At 40.6% G+C, this 26,421-nt stretch overlaps 1 protein-coding gene across 8 annotated transcripts in view; it reads left to right on the forward strand.

The window, feature by feature from the left end:
• Window positions 1-26,421, forward strand: part of scn8ab (sodium channel, voltage gated, type VIII, alpha subunit b) — a 47,414-nt gene that overhangs the window by 15,053 nt on the left and 5,940 nt on the right. For 2 of the 8 annotated variants that reach the window (XM_035151632.1, XM_035151633.1), the window contains exons 6-27: window positions 721-812; window positions 4,231-4,452; window positions 4,578-4,641; window positions 5,492-5,633; window positions 6,867-7,073; window positions 7,156-7,437; window positions 9,651-10,007; window positions 11,168-11,300; window positions 12,022-12,260; window positions 13,681-13,854; window positions 14,460-14,816; window positions 15,072-15,245; window positions 15,382-15,675; window positions 17,057-17,174; window positions 17,859-18,013; window positions 18,921-19,094; window positions 22,191-22,313; window positions 24,414-24,698; window positions 24,784-24,837; window positions 24,926-25,063; window positions 25,519-25,623; window positions 25,740-26,010. In XM_035151632.1, coding sequence (XP_035007523.1) covers window positions 721-812; window positions 4,231-4,452; window positions 4,578-4,641; window positions 5,492-5,633; window positions 6,867-7,073; window positions 7,156-7,437; window positions 9,651-10,007; window positions 11,168-11,300; window positions 12,022-12,260; window positions 13,681-13,854; window positions 14,460-14,816; window positions 15,072-15,245; window positions 15,382-15,675; window positions 17,057-17,174; window positions 17,859-18,013; window positions 18,921-19,094; window positions 22,191-22,313; window positions 24,414-24,698; window positions 24,784-24,837; window positions 24,926-25,063; window positions 25,519-25,623; window positions 25,740-26,010 — 4,160 coding nt within the window. Of the gene's footprint in view, window positions 1-347; window positions 440-720; window positions 813-4,230; window positions 4,453-4,577; window positions 4,642-5,491; window positions 5,634-6,866; window positions 7,074-7,155; window positions 7,438-9,650; window positions 10,008-11,167; window positions 11,301-12,021; window positions 12,261-13,680; window positions 13,855-14,459; window positions 14,817-15,071; window positions 15,246-15,381; window positions 15,676-17,056; window positions 17,175-17,858; window positions 18,014-18,920; window positions 19,095-22,190; window positions 22,314-24,413; window positions 24,699-24,783; window positions 24,838-24,925; window positions 25,064-25,518; window positions 25,624-25,739; window positions 26,011-26,421 lie in introns of all 8 variants that reach the window. The other 6 variants (XM_047339256.1, XM_047339258.1, XM_047339257.1 and 3 more) reach the window with 6 other exon arrangements.

Genomic DNA, 26,421 nt, shown 5'->3' on the forward strand with positions numbered 1-26,421 from the left:
AAGTCTCTTATCCAAGTTTATTTCAATGCCAATATTTAGTTTGATGTCATCTTCTCTTTGGATATGAAGTTGATCCCCTCCTGCTGTTTGCAGATTATAGGCTATAAGTAAGTCCTCGTTATTACTTGCTATTAAGATCTTTGACATTTTGACCTGAGAACATTGAATTTAATAATTTGGGTAATGTTGCAAAAGCTTGGAAACAGAAATTGCCTACAGCACCTTGACTCCACATCCTTACATCATACCACCCTCATGATGCTCATTGAAATACTATGTAACTATCTATTCTTTCTTTCCTGTGTGTGGGACGGCTGCTGAGTAACTGTATCTGATCCACCTTGCAGGTATATAACAGAGTTTGTAAACCTAGGCAATGTGTCAGCTCTGCGTACGTTCAGGGTTCTGAGGGCTTTGAAAACAATTTCAGTTATCCCAGGTAAGACAGTCCAGGTGTTCTGTGTTTGCGGGCGGGCGATGTCACGGGGTTGATGTTGGGTGTGGTTTTGTTTCAGTCCTTCTCCTCTCCTCTTCCTCCTTCGCTCTCTTCCCACTGGTCGGACAGGCGCTCTCTCTCTCACCGTGGTGTCCCCTCCTGGTCTTCGATGGTGGTGCTGGTGTCGTGCTCGTGCGCGCTCATGCGTGCGTGTGTGCGTGTCGTTACTGTGTTTGTTGTGTGTCATGGGGTTCTGTATTGTGTGTCATCCTACCTTGTTGCAGATATGTAACAGAGTTTGTGGACCTTGGGAATGTCTCGGCGCTGAGAACGTTCAGGGTTCTCCGAGCATTGAAAACAATTTCTGTCATTCCAGGTGAGACTCCCATTTAAACACTAAGGCTGAGCTTACTTTAGCTGTTAGCCGTCTTTATTACTATCACTTTCATATTGTTATTCTTTTTTTATAGACTAAGTTTCAGAATTTCTACCTTTTTACTTTTGTTTTATGACGATCAAAAATGGTAGCAATACATTTTTGATAGGCTTAGCAGTCTATTGGTAGTGTGGGCTCACATGACCCATGGACAGCTGGTATGTTAGACAACAACTGTCTTTCTGTACATTTCTATTCAATGTAAAGCATTACTATTATTAATGCTTTACATTGAATTAAAATATTATTTCCAAGGTGTTGACATACAGGGTTAAGTAAAACAAACATGATCATGAGAACTATTACAACTGGTTTGCATTCACCTTTATTTCATACACTGATCCAATTTGTCAGAGTTTATGACACTGCCTTCATATTTCTTAAGACTTTAAAATTTCCTAAGACTGCCAAGCCTAATGACAACACACTGATGCTGCATGAAGCTTTGAGACAGATGCTTTTACAAGTTTGGCTTTTAAGGGGCTTTTCTCCTGGATTTTTGTTTTTCTTTTAGTTGTAAAATGACTCTTTTCATTACTTCTTTTTCTTATATTTGAAGATCTTTCTCCATCCTGTGAGAGTAAGGGAAACATGATTAGATAAATATCATATATAAGCTAAATTCTGCTCATATATTAATAGGATTTATAGCCAACACAGTCAAATACGTTAATACATTCGCTTGAACATTAGATAAACTCAAAATGGTTGTGAAACAAGACACATAACTTAGACAGTTGTGTAGAAACTATGAAGTCACTGTATGTCAGTGCATATACACATATGCTCACTCTCAATACATACTAGTACAGTACACTAGAGTAAAGTCACCCTCCAGCATGTAGTGCTCAGTTGTGCTCTTGGCTAAACCAGCCTGAGGGCTCGCCCAGCACTGACAGAGTGAGAGAAAGTGGCGACGGGATGGGAGCGGTCCTTCATGTTAAAGCAAAGTCCCCATCATGGTTCACAGACAAGTGATGCTGACGCAGAGTCACTTCCTTCAGCCTTGGCGTTTAAATGACCTGCATGCCACCTCTCATTGCCCCTCCCAACCGCCTACTCTTCCTCGCCTGTCCTCTCTTTCTCCTCCTCACCTCCCGCTCCCTCGACTGAGCCCAGTTCTGGCTGCTTGCTGTTTGTAAGGCTGCGTGTTTGTTTGATTTGTTGGATGCAGTAAAATTAATAACTGTGGTTATAGTCAGGGATGTTTCCACAGATGAACACAAGGGTTAAAGGGAAATCTTAATCTCATGATACAGTTTATCTTCTTCGGATGGATGCTACATGCAGCTGGAGTAATAATAATTTTGCAATTATATAAAGTCAACAACTTTCAATTTCATGAAAATGGTTCTTTCTGATGGAAACGTCCCGAATAGCTGCAGTGTCTGTTGTGGTCTTTGTTGTGGTGTTGTAAACAATTAACTTTTGTATTTTTACAGTGACATATAGGCTACTTTCTAAAAATAATATATTAATATCATGTTGAAAAATAGTTTTTTCTAAAATCGAGTGCTCGTGAGTTTGGAGTTACAACTTAGTGTCATAGGCTCAAATCTTATTCTAAAACCTCTAGAAACTAGGTTTAAAATCCGTCTTGAATCATGATGAACGACCAACAACTAAATTTAAAGGTATAAGGAAAAGCTCATTTTTAAAACTAATAATTAAATAATTTTCTGTTTTAGGACTTTGTAGTTTGCAAACTACTCAAAAACTGTGATCAGATTTAGATAAAAAAAAAATTCTGGTGAAACCTCGTCCAAATCATGTAGAGAAAAAAAAGCAAAACAGAAAGCTCCCAAATGACACAACCAAAATCGTTGATATTTTCACGAGAAGATATATTTATGTGTAGGTCCCTTAGTCCTAGTGAATCTGATTGAGAAAATAGTTTAATGTTCCCTTAACCCACAGTATCTACTCTTAAAGAGTCAGTGTCAGTGATGATCTGATCTCTACTGTATGTGTTTGGTCTACTATTAATTGCATATATTAATTGCATATTTGCGCAATGTTCAATTAATGCCCCAAATATCACACAAACGGATTATGCAAGAAAACACACTAACACTATATGAGTCCCATTTTTAGCCCGATTCAGTCTCTCACCACATTCGACTCGGACTGTGAAACCATGCTGATGCAAAGTCCACTTTAAAACCGGGAAAACAAGAACAAGTTAAGTGAGGGATCGCTGACATGTGGGTTGGTGCATGTCAGTCAATGGTAAAACTGAAAACAGTCAAGTGGTGCTTACAAAAGAAATAAGAGAAAGAGAATTATATTTAGCAAATACTACTGTCGATTCGAGTAGTGCAATTGTCTAGCTTCTAAATTCTACCAATAATCTGCAGCTCTCTTTTGATCCATCCAAAATTAATAAACTTTACTTTTATTCACAGAGAGATTTTTGACTTTCTAATGACACTAGCTATACAGTCATATTTCTTTGACTCTATTACAGTAATTATGAAAACATAAACACAAGACAGTAGTTTAATGGCATGGGAGCACTATGCATTTCAAAAAAGTAGTACTCGTGATTAGTAATATTAATCAAAGACCTATCAAAGTGAGCATGGCGAGAAACAATGGAAGTCAACAGCAAGAACATCAGCAAAGGAAAGAAGAGACAGTTTCTCCTTCCAGGAAACATGGAGATGCAGAACAACGTGTTTCTCTTCCTCCCAGCATGACAGCAGATATTAAGCCCTAAAGCGCACAAACACTCACACACACACACACACAAACACACAGAGTTTTTTATAACCTTAAAGGACTGGCCGCACTGTTATTACCCAGAGCCTACATTATTTATGTTTAGATGGCACAAAATTCCAAATTTTTCGCAGGGTTTCTTCTCTCTACTGGGGGTTTATCGTGTTGTTTCGGTTCAATGGTGGTTTATGTAGCAATTACATAATTCTATAGAAATTAAAGAAAAAGGACTATAGTTTTTTGAGATACGATTTGATAGTTCGCGTTAAAATACGACCCAATATGATTGGATAAGACACATTATGATATGACATGATCAAAGCTGATTCATTACAACTACTTTGATCATCATCATTGTGACACTGTGAGACACTGCCTTTATTTTAGTCCACTGCTGTCATTTTTGTGTCATTTTATATAGTTCTGACTTGAGTCAGCTCCGAACTGCGGCTGTTAAACAAAACAGTTTTTGTAAATTTTGCAGTGCCACTAGTTGCCAGTCTTTTTATTGGTCTACCTCTGTGTGTGTGTGTGTGTGTGCGCGTGTATGTGAGTTTGCTGTTCTTATATATGTGCATTCGTGCACATTTGTGTGTGCGTGTTTGTGTACATGTGTTTATTGTACATTAATTGACAGGTCTGAAGACCATTGTGGGCGCTCTTGTCCAATCTGTGAAGAAGTTGTCCGACGTGATGATCCTGACAGTATTCTGTCTCGGAGTCTTCGCTTTGATTGGATTGCAGCTGTTCATGGGTAACCTGCGAAACAAATGTGTAAACTGGCCAATCAACATGACTGAGCAGTACCTGCCAAATGGCAGCAGGGGCTTTGACTGGGGCACATACGTCATGGATAAAAGTGAGAGATTACTTTCCCATTTAATTAAACTAGTTTCATATAACTACATAAATGTAGTTGTATATGCTTGTGTGCAATTACTTTCTCTTTGTATGGTTTTGTGTGTTCTCTTTACTTCCCCACAGAAAATTTCTACTTCCTCCACGGTCAGATTGATGCTCTAATATGTGGAAATAGTTCTGACTCAGGGTAAGTCAGTGCTCCTCTCACTATTTTCATGCCTCCATATGTATGGTCTGCAGGTGTCTAAAAAATGTCCGTTGGTCATTCAGATGTCTTGTGATGCACTTACACACAATATCAGTATGTTACCAGGGGTTTTCAATTTTTTCAACACCAGACAAACTCGCCCAAATGACCCAACTAAGGTTAATCAAGTTTCTTGTAAATCCATTCTTTAGTTTTTGCGTAATCCTGCTGACAATCAAACAAAACAACTGACAAACAAACAGTCCAATGGATAGAGTTGAAAACAGAAGTAAAAAAGAAAACCCCTAACTAGAATGGCCCTAAGTATGCGCCTGTTTTTTATGTCAACATCCATGAAAACAGTGACTATGATTTTTTGTGTATCCTGCTAACTAACAGACAAACAAAGGCAGATGATGTAGATTAAGTCATTAAAGAGGCCAATATTCAGGCATGGAACTTTTTTGCACATTTTGGCCTTTTCTGGCATTTCAAAAATAAAAATAATGACATTATACTGTATTTACTATATTGAGACTGTTTGCATAAACATACACATACGTAAGCAGTCAAACTTGCATTCATAATTTATGGGCTACACTTTCTTGCTTTTGAAAGGGTAATGAAATATTAAGGTGTGGCTTATCAATACCCTCCTACTATTACTGTGCATGGCCTGTAAACATGACTGCACAAGCAAAATAACTACAAAGATAAAACACACTTAGGCCTATCAAGACTTTGTTCAATCTTATTTTCATGTTACTATTGGAACTTGTCAGAAATATGTATATATCTGTCAGTGCTGAAATGACACACTTCAGTCATTTGTTAACTGTGCTCCTTTCAGAAATTGCCCAGAGGGATTTACATGTATGAAAGCCGGAGTGAACCCCAACTACGGCTACACCAGCTTTGACAGCTTCGGATGGGCTTTCCTCACCCTTTTTCGCCTCATGACCCAGGACTTCTGGGAAAATCTTTACATGCTGGTAAAGCTTGGTTTTCCTGAATTCTTATGTCTCTTCTCTTCAGTCTCAAATTGACATACAAATGTCCAGAGGAAGCAAAAAGCAAGGACTGACTTTTTTCACACTTTGACCTATATGGATGAAGCTTTGACCTTTCTTGCACCTGTTTTAGAAAAACCTCTCTACTCCTCCACAGCTACCCATAGATTTAAAACACTCGCTAAGCAGTACTAATGATTTTTGTCCTCACTTCATCATAAAAAATGTATACATCGTCACTCTAATACCTGAATGAATCAGCAAAAGTGCCTTCCAGCAGCTCCCCCCTCAGTTAATTTGCCCTCTGAATAAAAGCAAAGCAAGGGCAGCTGTTCAGACATTCTGTAGCCACAACTGTGCGACTAGCCACTAGAGTTATGTTCATATTTCATTTAGGGGGGAAATAATTGGGTCAATTGTATTGAATTAAAAAAAAATGTTTTATGAAATGACCTTTAGAACAGTCATATTCTCTGTCAAATGTGTTTTTAAGGGAATACTGAAACATTATCATATATTTTAATGTCTTCTTTAACACCTAACCCTAATCCTCTCTGCACACAACACTAGCATTTCATTACTCTTACAGACCTGCACCACCACAATAAATTCACTTCATTTTGGCCAAACACTGTTCTTCCCTCTCTCCTTCTCTTTGTATGTATCTGTGTGTGTGAGTGTACTTGTACTTATATCTTTGTGAGGACCATTTTGAGCATGTACCTTTTTGGACATTTTGGAAAGTAATGACGTTTGGCTGGTCCTCACATTTTCAAAGGGCTGTTTGAATGTTAAGACTTTATTTTAGGGTTAGAGTTAGAATTAGGTTTAGATAAGGGTTAGGATAATGCTTGGGGTCAGGTATTTAGTCATGATGGTTAGGGTAAGGGGCAAGGGAATGCATTATGCCATTGAGTGTCCTCACTAAGATAGATGTAGAAGAATGTGTGTGCGATAGAATGACTAAGTGTGTGAAAAGTGAGAATTCTAGCATTCATTCCTGGAGATAACCATGAACTGGATATGGAAGGACCAGCATTGCTGATGCAATGAACATATACATACAATCTCTGAATAAATACAAAATTACTGTAGAGAAAAAGTCAGGTTTTACGGAGATGCATTGCATTTATTTTTCAGTTGGACAAATTTCTCTGTAAAATTGCTCTAAATCTCTGATTCATGCTCATTGATTTGTCTGTTTCTGTTTGTCAGACTCTGCGAGCTGCAGGGAAGACCTACATGATCTTCTTTGTGCTTGTCATCTTCGTGGGGTCCTTCTACCTGGTGAATCTCATCTTGGCTGTGGTGGCCATGGCTTATGAGGAGCAGAACCAGGCCACTATTGAGGAGGCGGAGCAAAAAGAGGCCGAATTCAAGGCAATGCTTGAGCAGCTGAAGAGGCAGCAGGAGGAAACACAGGTAGGTCTCGTTCTATCTAAATCATATACATTTACCCAATTTTCAAAATGTATGATTGTCATGTGCCACGTTCTTTCCTCAGGCGGCTGCCATGGCGACATCTGCAGGCACTGTGTCTGAGGCTGCGTTGGAGGATGAAGGAGGGGGGCACTTGTCCCGCAGCTCCTCTGAGGTTTCCAAGCTGAGCTCCAAGAGCGCCAAGGAACGTCGCAATCGCAAAAAGAAATGGCGTCAGAAAGAGCAAGATAAAGAGAAGGGAGACAGTGAAAAGGTTGTTAAGTCTGAGTCAGATGATGGGAGCAAGAAAAGCACCATTCGTTTCCCCGGAAGCCGGCTGGGGAGAAAGACATCCATCATGAACCAGGTACAATTAGCAAGAAAAAACTATAAAGTAAATACAAAACGTTTGACTTAGCATGTGTAAATACAACTATCCCTGCTCTTGGACACCTTAATAGTGATGTTCCTGGAATCCTGGAGATGCTTCTTGTCTTTCAGCATCATAGATCCTGTCCAGGTAACCAAGCTTAGCTTGTGTTTAGAAGGAAAATCGACTAAATCCTCCCCTTGTCCTCCTCTCTTGAGCCAAACCCATCTTGAGGCTCTTTCTGCTGCTTCAGTAGTGTCGCCAATTGCTCTTATTCTCCTCTCTTTTTCCATGATTAGGATGTTATGAGTTTTAGAGATTGGGCTTTGAAACCCCTGAATTCAAGTTCTTATTTCCTTTCAAAGACTCCAAACATCCTGCCAAAAGGATGACCAGCTTCAGCAAGATCATTTGTTTGGTGGCTTCAGACCAGAGAATGATGTTTGGTCTCTCAGCTGTGATCAAAGTGTGCTGGGTGAACTTGAGCCTACCTCTCCACCATCTGCCAGTCCTTTGCATAGGCCAGGATTCCAGTGGAATTTCCCAGGCTCTGAAATAAATGATAGTATGCTTGAAGGGGCAGGCCTTTTTGCTTCAGTCTATATCCACACTCATAGGTTGGGAAATGATCTTCAAGATGTGGTCGTAAATCCAGCTCTATCGTCCCTCAGTCAGGTCATTGAGGCAGTAGCTCACAATATGTTCCAGGATTCCACTTTCCATGCACACTGTTTGTGACTGTACTTTGCAGTCATTTGTGGAGGTCTTACTGTTTGAGAAGCACATCATACACTGCCTGGATTAGGAATTTGATGCAGTGGCACAGCTTATCTCAGATCACCTGTCTTTTTAGAATGTATCTCCATTTTCAAAATGGCCAACTGTTGTATCATTGACACCAAATTGAAATTGTAAGTTGGGAAATATCCATGTCTGCTGTGATAAATCTATGACTCTACTTCCTGGAACACCTCTTGGTACTTTGCATTTCAACATTTCAGCTGTTCTCTTGTGCTTGGCAACTGGAATTTGAATGGCTGCTTTAGCTTGTTGTTATTTTGGTAAAGTGCAATCTTTGGAGGTAAGTGCTCACCAAAGGCCTCTGTGGTTTAGAATGACCTTTTGTACACCAGGAATGCCCACAGGATAAGATGGATGTTGAGGCCCTAAATGGGCAGTCAAAAACCTGACCTATGCTTTTTACTGGCCTCTCAGTTACGGTTGGAATCATGGGGCAGCCCAGCAGAACAACTACTCAATCTTTTGTTTCTTCTGTTTGAAAGTTTAGAATATAGCTGGTTTAAAGCTTATGTAGGTCTGTCTCAACGGCCTCTTGAGTCCCTGCACCATTTAGCTACAGCCTGGTATGGGATCTGTAGTGGCTGTCAGGTCCTCCGTAAAACTCCACAAGCTTGTTCATCACCACAGAGAACAAGGTGTCATTGATGGTGCACCCAGTTATAATTTTGACCTTGATCTTGTACCAGAGTGGTGAAACAAATCCAGAGGCAAGTTCATTCTTAAGCTGTACTCAGCAATAACGTCTTTGGCTCTGCTGATGACATGGTTTTTGTTAAGTGAAACTGGACGAGCTTGTGCGGTATTGAGCTATAAGCATTCACCTGTGGCTCCCTGATAAGTTGCTACCCTACACGTCTTGGAATCTTAGCATTCTCAACTTGAAATTGGTGGTAAATATCCTCCTCCAAGCCTGCCAGTGTACTGCTGCACTCCTGTCCCAGCAGCTCCTAGGTGAAGTGGCGATGGTAATAGTAAAGGAAACCTCCCTTGAGTCGCAGCTATTATGGCTCCTTATGCTGCATATGTGATGTCTCGAATGGCTCCTCTAGTCCTTTCTCACTCAACGCTCACAATGTTACACACTTTACTCACTGTTACACGCGTTGTGCTGCAGCTTTGCTGTCCAGCTGCATGATAAGGAAAATAATACATTTATAAAATCATTAGAACTTTAATTGTGTTTCATTTAAATTTTACAATATATTGCAATGATATAGTCATATTGTGTGTCAATTAGATAAGTTAAAATTGTATTTTACTTTGTTAAAAGATAATGAAATTTAAATTGTCATGTTTTCTGCCTTTATGTGACATATTTCATATTTGCTTAAGATTTACACGACAATCAACTTCTGTTGTGTGTAGTAACTCCTTCTTCTCTTTCTCTGCACCCATCTCTCTCACTTCAGTCACTACTGAGCATCCCAGGCTCGCCCTTTATGTCACGCCACAACAGCCGCAGCAGCATCTTCAGCTTCAAAGGCCGTTCCAAGGACATGGGCTCAGAGAACGAGTTTGCGGATGATGAGCATAGTACAGTTGAGGAGAGCGAAGACCGTCGGGGCTCCCTGTTTATCCCTTACCGCCGCAACAGCTATAGTGGTTACAGCCAAGGCTCATCGCGCATCCACCCACTGGCACCCCACTCTGGAGGGAAGAGGAACAGCACAGTGGACTGCAATGGCGTGGTGTCTCTCATAGGACCTGGGCCCGGCAGACGGCTTCTGCCTGAGGTGAAAATAGATAAGGCAGCCACTGATGACAGTGTAAGGACGTCCATGGGACACCAATACAGTATAGGCATGATGGTGGTGGCCCTGGTCTCTGCAGCTTTTCCTTCACAACCTCCTCCCCTTGACTCTTGTTCCTCTTTTCCCTAAACTCAGTAACTCCTTTCTCCTACCCGATATCCAAATTCTTATGCTCACACTTCAACCTTGACTCTAATTCCCTGTGTGTGCTGCTCCTTTTATAACAGCACTAAGCAGCTGAAACACTATCCACAAACTCACTGCCTCACTAGCATCATGATTATCTTTGATTAATATCTAATAATAATGCAATATGATTCCAACCTACCTTAACAATCCTGTCACTAGACTATTGAAAAATTTGACAGGAATAAATACTCACTATTTAGTTCTTTTTTCCATTCTTAATGACTTTCCATACTCATACTTCTTTCTATCTTTTTCTAATTTTTCTTTTCTTCTTTTACTTTAACTCCCTTCTTGCCTCCCTATCTTTCCTTCTTGTCCCAATTTATCCCCTTGCTCCTGAGCCCTTGGACGGTGCAGCAACAAATATTAAACTTTTTTTTTATTTCTATAACAATATTTCTCCTCATTGCAGCTAGCATGGTAGATCCCTCTTTAATCCTCAACCAATATACCTGCTTTTATCTTTTTTACCTCTTAAAATGTAGCATGGTGTAGCGGCAAATTATGTTTTATAGTTCCCTCTGTTTTTGACATGCATGCCAATGCATGCAATTTAGTGTTGCAGTTATCTTATAGAGTACACAATGGAGGGTTTGAAAAGTGCATTGTGAATTCTCAAATAAAAGCCAAAATAAGTTTTAATGTTAATACAGTAACATGTATAAAAAATAAATAATGTAATTGTAATTTGAAAAATGTCTCATCTCAAATATTAGAATTTAGTGAAGACCTCACTAGTGATAAATTAAGGCACCTCTTTGAGAATTTGCAGTATGAGGTTGAAACATTTCACATAATTTAGAGGTAAAATAGATGAGATAATCTGATATGAAGAGCTGTGTTTATCATACAAGGTTTTTTATTTTCTGAGTAAACCAAGGGCATTATTTATCATTTAGAAACCCTGCGAGCATGAGTTTAATGCGTGTTTGTTTATTTATGTGAGTACTATCTCTGACTGACATCATGTCTTTCTCTGAGTACAGACTACAGACGTGGAGATTAAGAAGAAGCAATCTGGCTCTCTCATGGTCTCTGTGGATCAGCTCAACTCCTCGTTCAAAGGAAAGGACCGGGCCAACAGTCAGATGAGTGTGGTCACCAACACACTATTAGAGGGTACTTACAGAACACATGTTTTCCTTTTCTTCTTCAAATCAGTTTACTGACATGAACAAACTCTCAGCTTTTGTCTGCTTCTTGTTGGTTGATTTATACAAGTTGTATTTATTTTTTAGAGTTACTGCAGCTCAGTCGAGCTGAGGTTTAGAGAACACAGTACTTCTTACTGTAAATACTGACATTTTCTTTATGCAGACAAGACATCCGGATACAGATCGTGTCTGCTACTCACTAGAAAACTTAGGGAGTAAACTAGACACATCTAGAATAGCCCTCAGTGAGTGCATACCTCCACAAAGGTCCAATGGTCCCCTTTTGAAACTACATTTAAATTCACAGGATTCAGATTTTTATTTGGATCAAATTCTATAAATTCATAAATATCAGTGATTTTTTTTTCATATCAAATCAAGATTAAGATGAAATATTCTCGACGAAATCAATGAAAATGTCTAAAGACATGCTATCTCACAATGTTAAAGAAAGTGAAAAAAAAATCCCACAAATTTAATGGGTTTGATCCTCCAAGTTTCCGTCGCGTAGTTTTTGTGTAAACAAAGCAACCAACAATCAAACAGGGGGGAAAACATGACCTCCTTGGTGGAGGTAAAAAAACTGGAAAAATATTTTTGCTTTTGTTACTGTAGAGACTTACTCGAATCGTTTTTTGGTTTTCTCATTCATTTTGGTTTCCTTTCTTCTTCATCTCCTCCTGCAGAGTTGGAGGAGTCTCAGAGGAAGTGTCCTCCCTGTTGGTACAAGTTCGCCAACGTCTTCCTCATCTGGGAGTGCTTTCCCATGTGGCTGAAGATCAAGCACATTGTCTACTTGATTGTCATGGACCCATTTGTGGACCTCGCCATCACCATCTGCATTGTCCTCAATACCCTCTTCATGGCCATGGAGCACTACCCCATGACTGAACAATTTGAGGGGGTTCTGTCCGTTGGTAACCTGGTGAGAATCCGAAGCTCCTGTTTTGTCGCTCACTGCACCACTGCTGTTGTTTTCGTAAACTTTCATGCCTTGAAGCTCATCATCTCTCTCAGGAGTTACAGAGGCATTGCAGGTTCAGTTAGCCCCACCTACATAACCTCAAACCAATACATCAATGCATCATTTGGTATGTGCACTTAAGTATACGCACACATAGTGGATATAGGACTCTGATGGGGTCTCATTAAAGATTTAGTTCCATTTTAATGCAGCCAGCCAGCCTGCGCCCCAAACTCCCATCGCCCCTACTCAGGTCACTCTGCTGCTTCCGTTGCATCCTGCTTACCTCAACTCGACTCAACTCTTTCCAAATGATGACCACACGTGCACACAAAAACATAGCAGTGATGATAATCAGGTTTGTCACTGACTGCACAGGACTGTTTTGGCGAAGTACATATTAACCAGATGTACAGCGGCTGTTTAGCTCCACCCTCACTGTCACACATCAGTGTAGCACAGCTGCCTGAGGTCAGCAGTATTGGCCCAGTGTCAGTGCTGAGACAGGAAATGAGATCACTGATATTGGCATGCAGTCAGGGGTGAAACAGGAACTGAAGTCAGAGGAATGATTAGGTGGACAATATGGGAAACGATCACAGCACGACAGCTCCATACAAGCTCTGCTGGAACACGGTGCCATTGCTCTGTGACCTTGCCCTGTCAAAAGAGCTTTCAGTCAAATCTTTTGTCCTTAATCAGTACTACATCAAACAAAATGCAACGTAAGCAAACTGCTTTTTGCAATTCCTCCTTTAGAATCAAATTTTTTTTTTAATTCTCAGGTTCCTCTATGTTTGCCTTTAGGGCCATTATGCCAGTATTATTGGAAATCTTTACAATAATTTGAAGCATAAAAAGACTTTTGGTCAGATACTGTTACTGTCTAGTAGCAATAACGAATCCCAAATCCCAATGTTATCACATTGTTTTAGATACTTTGTTCTGGTACACTGTCTCTGGGGCTGGAATAATATGATAGGTCTGCAGGGTGGTCCACACTGGGTGTACTAGGGGCATGAGAAGGGGCTGGAAATTTTGCCTAGGTCCACATGCAGGGATGATGGGGAGTGGGTTATTTGCATGCCTCCTGCCTTCCTTGGATGTGGTCGCCGTTTCTAAGACACCCTCTCTAGAAACTGACCCTTGTTACCTGTGGTCACCATGGTCGGCACAAAATGTTCCATTGAAAGTTGGTGGGGTAGAAATTCAAGTGAGATGTCGCCACCGCGAGGGCCAGCAACTGGCTCAAGTTTATATTTAGTCACATAATTTCCTTAGATGTTTAATTACATTGAATTGTGTGGGGAAATAGTAAATTAAATCCCAAATTTGTGAAGATCCATTAAAACTCAATGGGAACTTCTGTGTGGGTCTACAGGTTTTCACAGGCATTTTTGCTGGCGAGATGTTTGCCAAACTGGTTGCCATGGATCCCTACTACTACTTTCAAGAAGGCTGGAACTGCTTTGATGGCTTCATCGTGACTCTGAGTTTAGTGGAGCTAGGTCTGGCGGATGTGGAAGGTCTGTCAGTGCTCCGATCCTTCCGATTGGTAAGTGAGAAAGCTAAGAGACAGAATGTTAACATCAGATTACCTGTTATATCCGTTATGCACAGGTCATATAATTGATGAGAAATGAAAGCCTCGGCTTAAAAACATTTTTTTGCATGATGCTGCATCGTGTATATATTATATATATTTCTTTGGAAGAGCTCCCATAACATGTTAACCATCATGAGATTTTTTTGTTTATTCAGTATTTCCCATTAATTATCTAGAATCTTGTGGCCCGCCATGTTCTAATTTGACCTGCCACAGTTTCATAGTGAACCAAAACGTTTTTTTACACTTCTCATAGTAACATAAGAGATTTTTAACTTGGTGCTTTTCTCCGATTGTAAAAATTCCTGGACCTTTTGTCGGGATCTGTGGCAAAATGTCATGTTTTCTCTCCTGGCCCATGTCCCATCCTCCTACTAAGTCCCATGGAAATCCCCCAAAATACAAACAAATATATAGACAGAGGGAAAAACATAACCTCCTTGTCAGAGATGCTGAAATCAAAGCATTTTGAGGCAATTCATAGTCACATCATTTTTGTCACTTTTCTAATATGAATAACTTTGTAATACTCATGTTTCCTATTTCTGTCATAGTTACGAGTGTTCAAATTGGCCAAATCGTGGCCCACCCTCAACATGCTCATCAAGATCATCGGTAACTCTGTGGGAGCTCTGGGTAATCTGACCCTGGTGCTGGCCATCATCGTCTTCATCTTCGCCGTGGTGGGCATGCAGCTCTTTGGAAAAAGTTACAAGGACTGTGTGTGTAAGATCGCGGAGGACTGTAAGCTGCCTCGCTGGCACATGCATGACTTCTTCCACTCCTTCCTGATTGTGTTCAGAGTGTTGTGTGGCGAGTGGATTGAGACCATGTGGGACTGTATGGAGGTGGCAGGACAGACCATGTGTCTCACTGTCTTCATGATGGTCATGGTCATCGGAAACCTGGTGGTAAGAAAAGACAAATATTTCCCAGATAAAATACTAGTAAATTATAGTGTCCCAATTGTGAACCATCTATTTACAGCAATGGCTTTATATGAAGATGGACGACAGGGCCGACTTCCTCCCTTTGTACAAAAATGAAGCTAAAATGTCTTGGATACGGGTGGCGATCGAGTCGCTTTGGCTTTACTTTTGGAGAGCTGTCATGTCGTCCATCTTTAAACTGCGAGTGTTTCAGCTTGTTTGGTGGTTTTCCCCAAGGTACTGAACCTGTTCCTGGCCTTGCTGCTGAGTTCATTCAGTGCCGACAACCTCGCCGCAACAGATGATGATGGGGAGCCCAACAACCTCCAGCTCGCAGTCGCCCGCATTAAGATAGGGATTGCCTGGTTCAAGGTCAACATGCGAGTCTTTGTGGCCACAGTGCTTAAGAAGGTACGATTTAAGTAAACATCTTTATGAATAATTCTGTTTTTAAAAAAACTTGTCAAGCAAACGTGTCTTTATCAGATAGTGTAGCTCTGTGATGACATTCATGTTTTCTAATAGCCTTTTTTTGTTCACACTACAGCCTATAGAGGACGAACAGAAGCCTCTGGATGATATGTATGAAAAGAAGCTAAACTGCATCGCAAACCACACGGTGGACATCAACCGTGAACTGGACTATGCCAAAAACGGCAATGGCACCACCAGCGGCATTGGAAGCAGCGTGGGGAAGTATATGATTGATGAGGACTTCATGTCCTTCATCCATAACCCCAACCTTACTGTTTGTGTTCCCATCGCGGTCGGGGAGTCAGACTTTGAAAATCTGAATACAGAAGACTTCAGCAGTGAATCAGACGTGGAGAACAGCAAAGATGTGAGTAGAAGGACTGGATGGAAGAGTGTGAGAATGGAGGAGAGACGGCAGCAGCGATGTCCTTACTTTAGTGTGGAAGAAGATTGTGAAGTAGGTTGTTTGGACATTGTTTATAGGAGATCTCAGGCAATTCAGAGATACGACAGACCTGTGGTAATTTAAACATTAAGCTTCAAAATCTGTTTAAAATTATTAGTGTTGATTATTGAGAGGTTCACAACATCTCCAACCCCCATGTAAACTATTCCCTAGCCTCAATCCGCTGCTGCCACTCTGAAAACATTCAGTTTACTTGACATTTCAGGACATCCACTTAGACATGACAGCTATAACACTTCTGCAAAGTGCTGACCCTGCAGACAGACAGAAACAAAAAGGCTGTCCCAATGAGAGAAACATGTTGTTCGCTGTACAGTATGAATGTAGGAGAAGGGTTAGCCAGACGCAGAAGCCTGAAGAAGCGTGGGTCACCTTGACCTGGTTTTTAGTAGGAAGAAAGGGGATGAAGCAGCAGCAGCTTCACGACTGTAACTGCACCAGGTTCATACTCCACTGGGCTCTCTCAACCAACCACAACACTTTCCCCCCTGCACCACAGCCAGCCATGGGCTCTACTGCAGGGAGCAGACACAGACAGAGCTGCTAACAGCCAATCAGAGAAGCAGGGATCCATCTGGTCTGGTTGAGAGAAAGAGAAAAGAGGGGGAGAGGAAGAGAGTGCAGTCCTTTGCTGACGACTTAAGATTACAAAGTGCAGTATCATTCTCGAGTGAATTGAGTTGGCTGAGTTTCTCTCTGTGTGTGTGTGTGTGTGTGTGTGTGTGTGTGTGTGTGTGTGTGTGTGTGTGTGTGTGTGTGTGTGTGTGTGTGTGTGTGTGTGTGTGTGTGTGTGTGTGTGTGTGTGTGTGTGTGTGTGCGTGTGTGTGTGTACTAAATGTGTATCCTTAATTACAACAACACTGCTAAGGTTTTTGCTGGTGTTTCACTCGTCTGCCCTGAGTCACCTTGACCTATCGTAAAGATATGACTTGATTTATTGGTACAGCACATACATGCATTTGTGTCAATACCAAATAATCTATATTTTTTAGATGATCATCATTACCAGTGTAATTAACTACTGGCAAGTTTAATTAATTCCTTGTGAATCTTTTCATAGCTCCGCAGAGGAGGCAGAGGGAGAATTAGCTGCACTACATGGCTGCAACATACCTGGAGCAATAAATCATGTCATGCATATAAACCCAAAGGGGAATTCATTTAATGGCTGCAGTGGAACTATGCCACATCCGTATGGTATGGGCGTCTCATTGCTGAGCCTATGTTCACGGAAACATTGAGGAGGCTGGACTGATCTCTGTGCTCCCCTTGTTTGTCTTAGATGGATGACACCAGTTCGTCTGAGGGCAGCACAATAGACATCAAGCCTGACGTGGAGGAGGTGGCGGTCGTGGAGGTGGTAGAGGAGTACCTTGACCCGGACGCCTGCTGGACAGATGGTAGGCGGTGTTTATTACCTGACTTCCTGGTAGACAATAACAATGATTACACAGATGCTGTTATTAATAGTGTATGTACATTACTATATTAAAGCTGCAGTAGGTGGGATCACTAGAAAAACAGTTTAGTCTCTCCCCCAGGATGCTAATGTTTGGGATGGAGGCTCTGTGTGCTTAGCCCCTCCCATCAAACGAGCACGGGCAGATGCAGCTGCAGACGCTTCATACGAGCACAGAGGGTCCACGCATGTTTTATGGCGTTCGTTGTCAGATTCTTTTTGGGATATTTAAATCTTCCCTTTTTTTGGTTGCTTTGCAGTGAAGGCAGTTGTTGCCAAGTACATTTCCTTTAGGACTCTCCGTCATGGATTTAGGACAGGCTTACCACCAAAGGGACGTGCACGTGGAGCTGCCTAGTAGAACAGCCAATAGCAGTGTCATCTCTCTGAACTGCCCTGTGATTGGTCAAAGTCTCCCATCCCGGGCCAGATTTCCCCAAGGCAGGAAACAGAGTCTAGAGGAAGTGCAGTGGTCTAGTTTTCTCCCAGATCACTTGATTTAAAATAAGCTTTACAGTACAATAATGATAAAAAAAAATGTGTGACTTATCCCAGGTTTAAGGCCACCGAGATACATTGTGTTTATTGGTCTCTATCAACAGTCTTGTTTTTATTTGTCACGCAGAATGTGTGGCCAAATACAAGTGCTGTGATGTCCCCATCACTTTCGGCTGGGGGAAACACTGGTGGTTCCTGAGAAAGACCTGCTACCTGATCGTAGAACACAACTGGTTCGAAACCCTCATCATCTTCATGATCCTGCTCAGCAGCGGCGCATTGGTAAGAGTTCACATAGACACGCTTAAATGCACATGTTCATAAACATCATACCACTTCCAATTGTTATCATGACGCACACACAAAGATACACAGTGATGTGCCCTATCTCAATAAATGTCAGAGATGTGAAGAACAAGTGAGGGGGAAATTAACATGATAATTAAAACAACAGTGGGTCATTCATTTAGAGACAGTGATTCTCATTTCCTTATAAGGATGTGAGCAAGCAGGATCACCTCCTGCTTCTCTTCTGCTGCTTCTCTTGATATGATTGTTGCTAATGGACAGCAAAGTGCTGTAATGCACCAACCTTTCAACCGGCAGAATCCAGCTTAGGTTTGCAGCTTTCTGGAGGGGAAAGGCCTGTGGCCAAATCAAAAACACTTATGTGCTGAGGAACAGATACAGACAATACAACAAAAGAAGAGAGGTTGCAGTTTGACTTGGTGAAAAATTACCTTTATCAACCAGTTTTGCGTTTCTCATTCTCAAATAAAAACCCACACAGGTGAAAAATAGTAAAACAATAAAAAAAAAAACAATAAAAATGATCAAAAAGTCTGCCATTCTTTATATAAATTATAGACAATATATAAAGATGGACGATGGGTCTCCACTTCCTCTCTCTGTCCTGAAATTAAGCCAAAATATACCGGCTATGAATGCTGCCATCTTGAGCATTTGGAGTCTGTGCAGTAGCAATCGGGGGGGGGTGGAGCCAAGGTGGCGAGGTGGAGCCAATAGAAACGCTCAACCAATCTAATTTAAACCTAACTTAGTGGAAAAATGTGTGAAGTGTGACTGGCCTCATTTATTTGTTCACATATTTCCAAGATCAACATGTGTAATGTGTCAGTCATGAAGTCGTAAGTCATCATCTGTGTGCTGCTTCTCTGCTGCTCTGTAGGCCTTCGAGGACGTGTACATCGAGCAGAGGAAGACGGTCAAAATCATTCTGGAGTACGCTGATCGTGTTTTCACCTACATCTTCATTCTGGAGATGTTGCTCAAATGGGTGGCCTACGGCTTTGTCAAGTACTTCACTAATGCCTGGTGTTGGTTGGACTTCTTCATTGTGGATGTAAGTACATTTGCACATCGTTTTGTTTTATACCCAATGGTGTAATAATGTAATTTCACACGGTTTAACTTCTCATGATGATATTTTTAGACATTAAAGGAACCCATGGATCCGAGAGATCAACCTCACTGGTCAACTCAAACATTAAATAGGATCGATGAACTTTCTCTAAGCAACAAAAGTATTCTTTACATTCATGTTATACAAAATTCTAATAATATCCTTTTATCACAATGATGGCCCTTACACTTTGAATACTGTTTATTGTATTATACTGAATTCAGAGTAAGAGTTCGACTGAGAAAATGAAGATGAATCTTTTTCTTCAAACTGCAGAAAATGATCAAAATGTGCTGTTTCTTAAAGTCATGGTTTATTTCTTGACATAAACCTAGGGTGTACTTTTCACTAGTTATTGAGTAAATAATATATTTTAATAAATAATATATCTTCAATTTATTCTAAACAGTAATGGGTGACAGCTTGAGAGACACATGTGATTTATTGTGTGTGAAATCCAGGCTTTGCTGTAGTGCATTGGGGACCACATTCAGCCTGCAAAGGGCTGCAGCTTTAAATGCTACCGTTTGAAAATGGAGGAGCTCAGCATTGGTATCCATAAGATACACCAGTGTGTTCAGAAATATAGACTGTGAAGCTGTGCATTTAACGTGATATTACAAGGGAAGGGGGCTGTGTTTTCCTCACAGCGCTCTGCATCATTGTTCTGGTATGCAAATGAATCAGAACATTTTCCTTGTTGTCTGAACTTTCTATATAGTCCCCTAACCCTGCTTCTTTGCATTCCTGTAATTGATGATGTGTTTTATATTGTGTCTTGGTTTCATTTTCTGGTTTAAGTCATTCAATAACCACCAGTTTTGTGTGAGGTGCTAATTTGTCCACGTTTCAATATTAATATTCTTACCATGTGACACTGGCACATAATGTCACATGATGAGAATCTATCCATTTATGATGTGCTCCTGTTGTTTATTTAACTTATCTTCGGGCTTACATCCACAATTGGTGGTATTTGGGAGTTATCAAGTGTCTACTTGTGTAATGAATCTCTGGTTGCTGTCCTAGAGCCCAAGTGCTCATTAATACCACAAGCATGTGAACGATCATTAGAGCTTACTGGGACATGCTCACCGTTGTTCATGACTCAATCGAGCTCAGAAGCTTTGTTGATTTTATTTCATTTTCATCTAATGGAACAAATATGTTGAAGCAACTATACATTCATCCATCATCGACTGTATACTGCTTACCAGTTGAGGGTGATGGGGAGCTGGAGCCAAACCCAGCTGACATTGGGCGAGAAGCAGGAAACACCCTGGGCAGATCATCAGCCCATGTAGGAGCAACCAAATATTTATAATTAAATATTTACTCTTTGTACAATGTCAGGCAATATATTTGTAATAATAAGTCCCATTAAGAAAGATATATATTTTACCAGATAACTTGGTAATAACATTCTGCCATGATTGTGACATTTTTGAAAGAGAATAATGAAAATTGGCTGTTGTCACTGGATCCAGCACGTCCCAAACTTAGATTGTGATCATTACTTATTTCGATTCTAAAAGAGTCTTATAGGTGCATTATGATGGCGGCTTGTGGATCGTGGTGGATCCTGATCAGGATGGCAGCTGTTCGTGGTGGCAGCTGATCCTGGACTATGATTACAACAAGACTACTTGATATACAATATGCCTACTCACATATTCTTCCAATACTGACAATAACTCCTCATTCATTGCTGCTACCTTCATCTCTATCAGACATTTTTCTAATGTATAAATAATTAAACAGGGACACACTTCTGCATTATGTTACAAACTGTTTTTTCTAATCAATGTTGTAGATATTGTTATTTTCTTGATGCATTCAATTTCACAAGGCATCTATTGCACTTCTGTCCATCCTGGGAGAGGGATCCCTCACATGATGTTCACCTGCATTTGCGTATGTGGCCCTTACCTGACTTTGTTGGGGGCGTGCCAGACATTGACATTGACATTGTCAGTAGTCCGGCCGTTACCTCCATATTATTGCAAAGTGTTTCAATAGATTCAGGAACAGTGTTTGCAGATCTCTTACATAAACAAAAACCCTTTTAACTCATTAGAGGAAGGAAAGAGGAAAACTGGAATAACATCATACGTCTCCTTATATTCCCCAGGCGTGTAGTTTGGTTGTATGCTGCCTATTTCATAGATATAACATGTGAAGACAGAAGTTCTCCAGATTATGAGGCTGGACCCAGTGCCTACTAATTCTCCAGTAGAAACCCTCACATAAAAGCCGGTATATTCTGAAGTGGCCCATGTGTTGTGAAGATGACTTATCCCTAGTTCCATGCAAACCTCTACACTAACAATGACCTGTCCTCTCTCTCACAGCAGGTGCCTCTAACTGTGTCTCTCTTTAAGTTAAGAGAGACGTTGTGCAGCTGTTGGGGGGTCGACGGAAGGGTCGGTGTTTAAGGGTCCAGGGTAAGGTTTGTGTGCTGTGTTGGGACTCCTACTTTCACAGGTTATCCTTTCTCTTCTAACCCTGAAAGTTGTCCTCAACCTTCTGCGTTCTTCTCTCCCCCACCCTCCTTCTATGAGTATACGGTGCTCTCTGGTGTGGAAACTGTACTGTTGTGTACTGTGTACTTTGTGTATATTATTGTGTCACCTTGATTTAGTGTTTGTGAATACATCTCTCCTCTGATTTTTTCCCCTTCGTTTTGACTCTTTATCTTCTCTCCCTTTCACTGTGTCAACCACAAGTTTCTTTCCAGGTGTGCTCACTGTGCTGTTAAAGCTGGTTGTCACCCCAGACTGGCTTGCCAAACTAAACCAAACGCAAACATAAGCAAACGAACACACTGAAAAAGAACCCCCGTTTACCCTCATGTTATATAGACACTTACTTGCACATAGAAACTATATATATATGGATGTATATCTGTTTATAACCATTCAGCCATCCTTACAGTATATATAGGGTCCATCTTTCTCTCTATATTTCCTATAACTATGTGGCTCCTCTCTTCTTTTGCCTCTGTCTTTCCCACTCCTTCTGTCCCTATCTGTGTAGGTGTCTATAGTCAGCCTTATAGCTAATGCGTTGGGCTACTCCGATCTAGGCCCGATTAAATCACTAAGGACACTGAGGGCCTTGAGACCCCTCAGGGCCCTGTCACGTTTTGAAGGGATGAGGGTAAGACATAAGATACCAGGCAGCTGGTCCTTCTGCATGCCGATTAAATAAAAGCATCAACGCATGCTAGAGATGGCAATTCAGAAATTCCTTGAACACGTCTCCTGAGGGGACTTTCTTTTGTTTGAGGTAACCCCCCTTTTATCGAAGAGAAGCTTTTTGCATGGATGCAGATCATCTCAGATGGTCCTTAATACATCTGATTTGATTTATCACATTTCATTTTCACATGTTTTAAATTTAGTGCTATTTAAAAAAAAAAAAATTGCAATGAGCTTTGCATTAAAACTAGCAACAAAACATCCTTATGAAAGACTGGACCACAATAGGGATTTTGACCTGAATAATGCAACACATTATGATAAACACTCAGCTCTGAAATGTTCAAAATCAGCTGAGAGAACAATAAGAGGTTGATATGAATAATCACAGAGTTAATGTAGTTAATGTTATTCATGCAATCTGAGCATGCAAACCAATACCTGTTTCTGAGCTACAGAGCCACCCAGACGTCATATGAAGGGCAAATAAATTGGCTAGGTGCACATTTGTCCCTGAAATGGTGCACACTAATTTGTTAAACAGTTTTATATTGCGCACACAATTGATTCATCTGTCCTTAATTGTGTGTAACAGTTTCCGCATCAATAGCTCTGATAACATGTGACCCCCGGAGGGCTCTGTGCAGCATGAGAAAGCTGTCATTTTCTTTGGGGTTCTTCTGATCATCAGTTTAATGTGTGATTGGTTGGATCAGCCTCTGGTTGTTGCTGGGCAGAAGAAAAACTTTTGTCCGTGTGTAGGCTCGGCATCCTCTTACTGTCGCTCTGCCTCAAGTGTCCTGTTATCTGATCTTATCACAGTTTGGCTTTGGCATTGTCACACTGGAAGATCGACAAACTTCTGGTTGCATACCCCCCCTCCCTCGCCATCCCTGCTCACCACTCCCCAGTGAATTTCATCGCCATGATTGTCATGATCACCATTTTGCAGTTTTTTGCAATTATTTATTTATTCATATAATGTTATGATATTAAGCAGAACACTAGAATGAACCGAATGTCTTGATGTTTGCCTATCCAGTGTCCTTTTGGTTTATTTGGCTTTGTGTTATCATGTGTGTTGGTAAATGCACATTCATACAGTGACCTCCTGAAGTTGTGTCTTCTCCAACATAGCCAAGCTGCTTTGGTGCAGTATAGTTGTATAGTCGCACTCATATTCCTTTATACATTTCTAACACTGCACAATGTAATCCTGTGTCAGTAACACACAGTCATTGTTAGAGTTTCTTAGCAGCATGTGGTTTTCTTTACATTGAATTAAAAAAAAATTGAAATTATTATATTCGCAAATCCAACTCGACATAAATACACAGAGTGATTAGCTGCTGACATGCTGGAACATATAGTGTTATACATGAATAATACAATCTGGAAATCTAGATAAATAATATGATTCTAAGGAGGTGTAACAATAAGTCATGCCACAGTACAATACAATATATTGGTATGCATATGGAGCTGAAAATGGATTGCATATATTGTATGACAAAATGCCAGAGGGTGCGGTTACATCTCATATAGCGTTATATAGCTATAACTAGTATTGTCCTACACCAGCACCTAAAAGTGAAGACATTTAAATCTGGCATCTTGCTAACTTAGGTGGAGAATTTTAGTCCAATCAAATTCAGGCTTTTGCTCAGACCTCCGTCTAAGTATGCTGTTCTTTTTCTCTTTTATTTTTCAGTTAAGTTTTGTGTAGATAATAGTGCAATTGTAAAAAAAAAAAATTTCATTATTTATCATTTCTGTTAATCACTAATTTCACCAAAATGTAAGAGAAAAAAAGATTTATTTACATTCTTATCAGGCAAAACATATATTTGAGTTATCGGAACTATGAGCTGAAAGTATTGTTACACCCCCTGCTATTATTGTTTTGGGCTTCAGAAAACACAGCTACCGTTTTTTTTTATGGAGGAAAAGAATGTGCATTTCTGTATATGTGTGTGTGTGTCGATGTTTTTATGTGTAAACATCTCCATGTAGCTGCTGTGTGACTGCAGCGGCTGCGTTTCCTTGCTCTCCTCTTCAGGTGGTGGTGAACGCCCTGGTGGGTGCGATCCCCTCTATCATGAACGTGCTGCTGGTGTGTCTCATCTTCTGGCTCATCTTTAGCATCATGGGCGTCAACCTGTTCGCTGGGAAGTATTACTTCTGTTTCAATGACACGGAAGAGGCGTACTTCCACCCCAATGACGTTAACAACAAATCGGAGTGTCTTGCCCTCATTAGCGCAAACAACACGGAAGTCAGATGGAAAAACGTCAAGATCAATTTCGACAATGTGGGTGCTGGATACCTGGCGCTCCTGCAAGTGGTGAGAAACGTTTGCTTGACACTTCTCATTTGTTTCTGTCTGGCTTAATCAGTTCGCTCACACAATGTTTCTGCACACTTTACAGGCAACATTCAAAGGCTGGATGGACATTATGTACGCAGCAATAGATTCTAGAAAGGTACCATTTTTATAGTTTTTAAGTCTGACTTCCGCATCAACGTGCAGGAGCGTTTCTTGCATATTTTCACTTTTTTAACGCTTCACAGGTGGGGGACCAGCCCCTCTACGAGGACAACTTATACATGTACATCTACTTTGTCATCTTCATCATCTTCGGCTCGTTCTTCACACTGAACCTCTTCATTGGTGTCATCATTGACAACTTCAACCAGCAAAAGAAAAAGATAAGATTTATTTATTTTAAGATTTCTCGGAGCATGCTGCCTTGAAGATGACTTGAGGATTAGTTAGCTGTCAATCACAACGTTTGACCCAAAAATATAAATTAAGACCAAACTTACTGGAAAAATGAACACTTGGACAAACATCGTGTTTAGAACTCACAAATGACAGAAACCATCTTTGAGAAAACCTTCCTTTGACATGGATTTTGACTGTTAAGTTTATTCAATGTCCCCTCCACTAAGATGATTTATGACCTGGAGTGAAGCCATCCACCAGGTGGTGATTGAAAGACTTTGGCTTCACTTTTAGGGAGAGGTCATATTTTCCATCCTTAAACAGTCAATGGTCAGAATGGTCAAATGAGATTTTATGCGAAAAACTATATTTGAATTAGAATTTGAATAAAAGGTTGAAATCCCTGCAGGTTGTAACCAAACTATATTTGTCCCTTTACTTTGGAGGTCAGGATATATTCATGACAGAAGAGCAGAAGAAATACTACAATGCCATGAAGAAACTAGGGTCAAAGAAACCACAGAAACCGATACCTAGGCCTCAGGTAAATAATTGTTTTGCTCTCTTCAAGCTCACCACCATGCAGGTTTGTAACTGTACATCTCTAAGCAAGAAGAAAAGCGACTCTAAATATCTCTTGCTCCTTCCCTTTCTCCTCAGAACAAAATACAGGGCATGGTGTTTGACTTTGTGACGCAGCAAGTGTTTGACATCTCCATCATGATCCTCATCTGCCTCAACATGGTCACCATGATGGTAGAGACGGACGATCAGTCCGAGGACACTGAGATCGTGCTCTACTGGGTCAACTTCATCTTCATTGTGGTCTTCACAACCGAGTTTGTACTCAAGCTCTTTGCACTGCGTCACTACTACTTCACCAATGGCTGGAACATCTTTGACGTGGTTGTGGTCATCCTTTCAATTGTGGGCAAGTATTCCAAAGGGTTATTTAAGCACGTGAAGCAGTTTGACTGGAAATGGGTCAGATCCTCCTGCCCATATAAACATGTGGAGTGAAGCCAGGCAATCTATTTTGGTGATGTGTTGCTCACAGGGCTGACCCATTACATTTGTAAAATCATCTGTGGGACTGTAAAACAGAAAAAAAAAAAAAGTTAGAGGTTGCATCTCTCGATTAATGGATTATTTCTTTAAAAAGACAAATCGTTAACTTTGTCTCAAGACCACAAAATACAAAAACTCAAGAGCTGGATATAAAATGAGCTGATGAAAGATAAATAGAAATGTAATACAAATTACTTCTACATTTTATGTAATGATTTGAGGTAAAGGAAAAAATGTAACCATATTCAAAGAGTATTTGGACCACTCGTTGCTA

This window comes from Hippoglossus stenolepis, chromosome 3 (assembly GCF_022539355.2).
Source record: "Hippoglossus stenolepis isolate QCI-W04-F060 chromosome 3, HSTE1.2, whole genome shotgun sequence".
Classification (NCBI taxonomy): Eukaryota; Metazoa; Chordata; class Actinopteri; order Pleuronectiformes; family Pleuronectidae; genus Hippoglossus; species Hippoglossus stenolepis.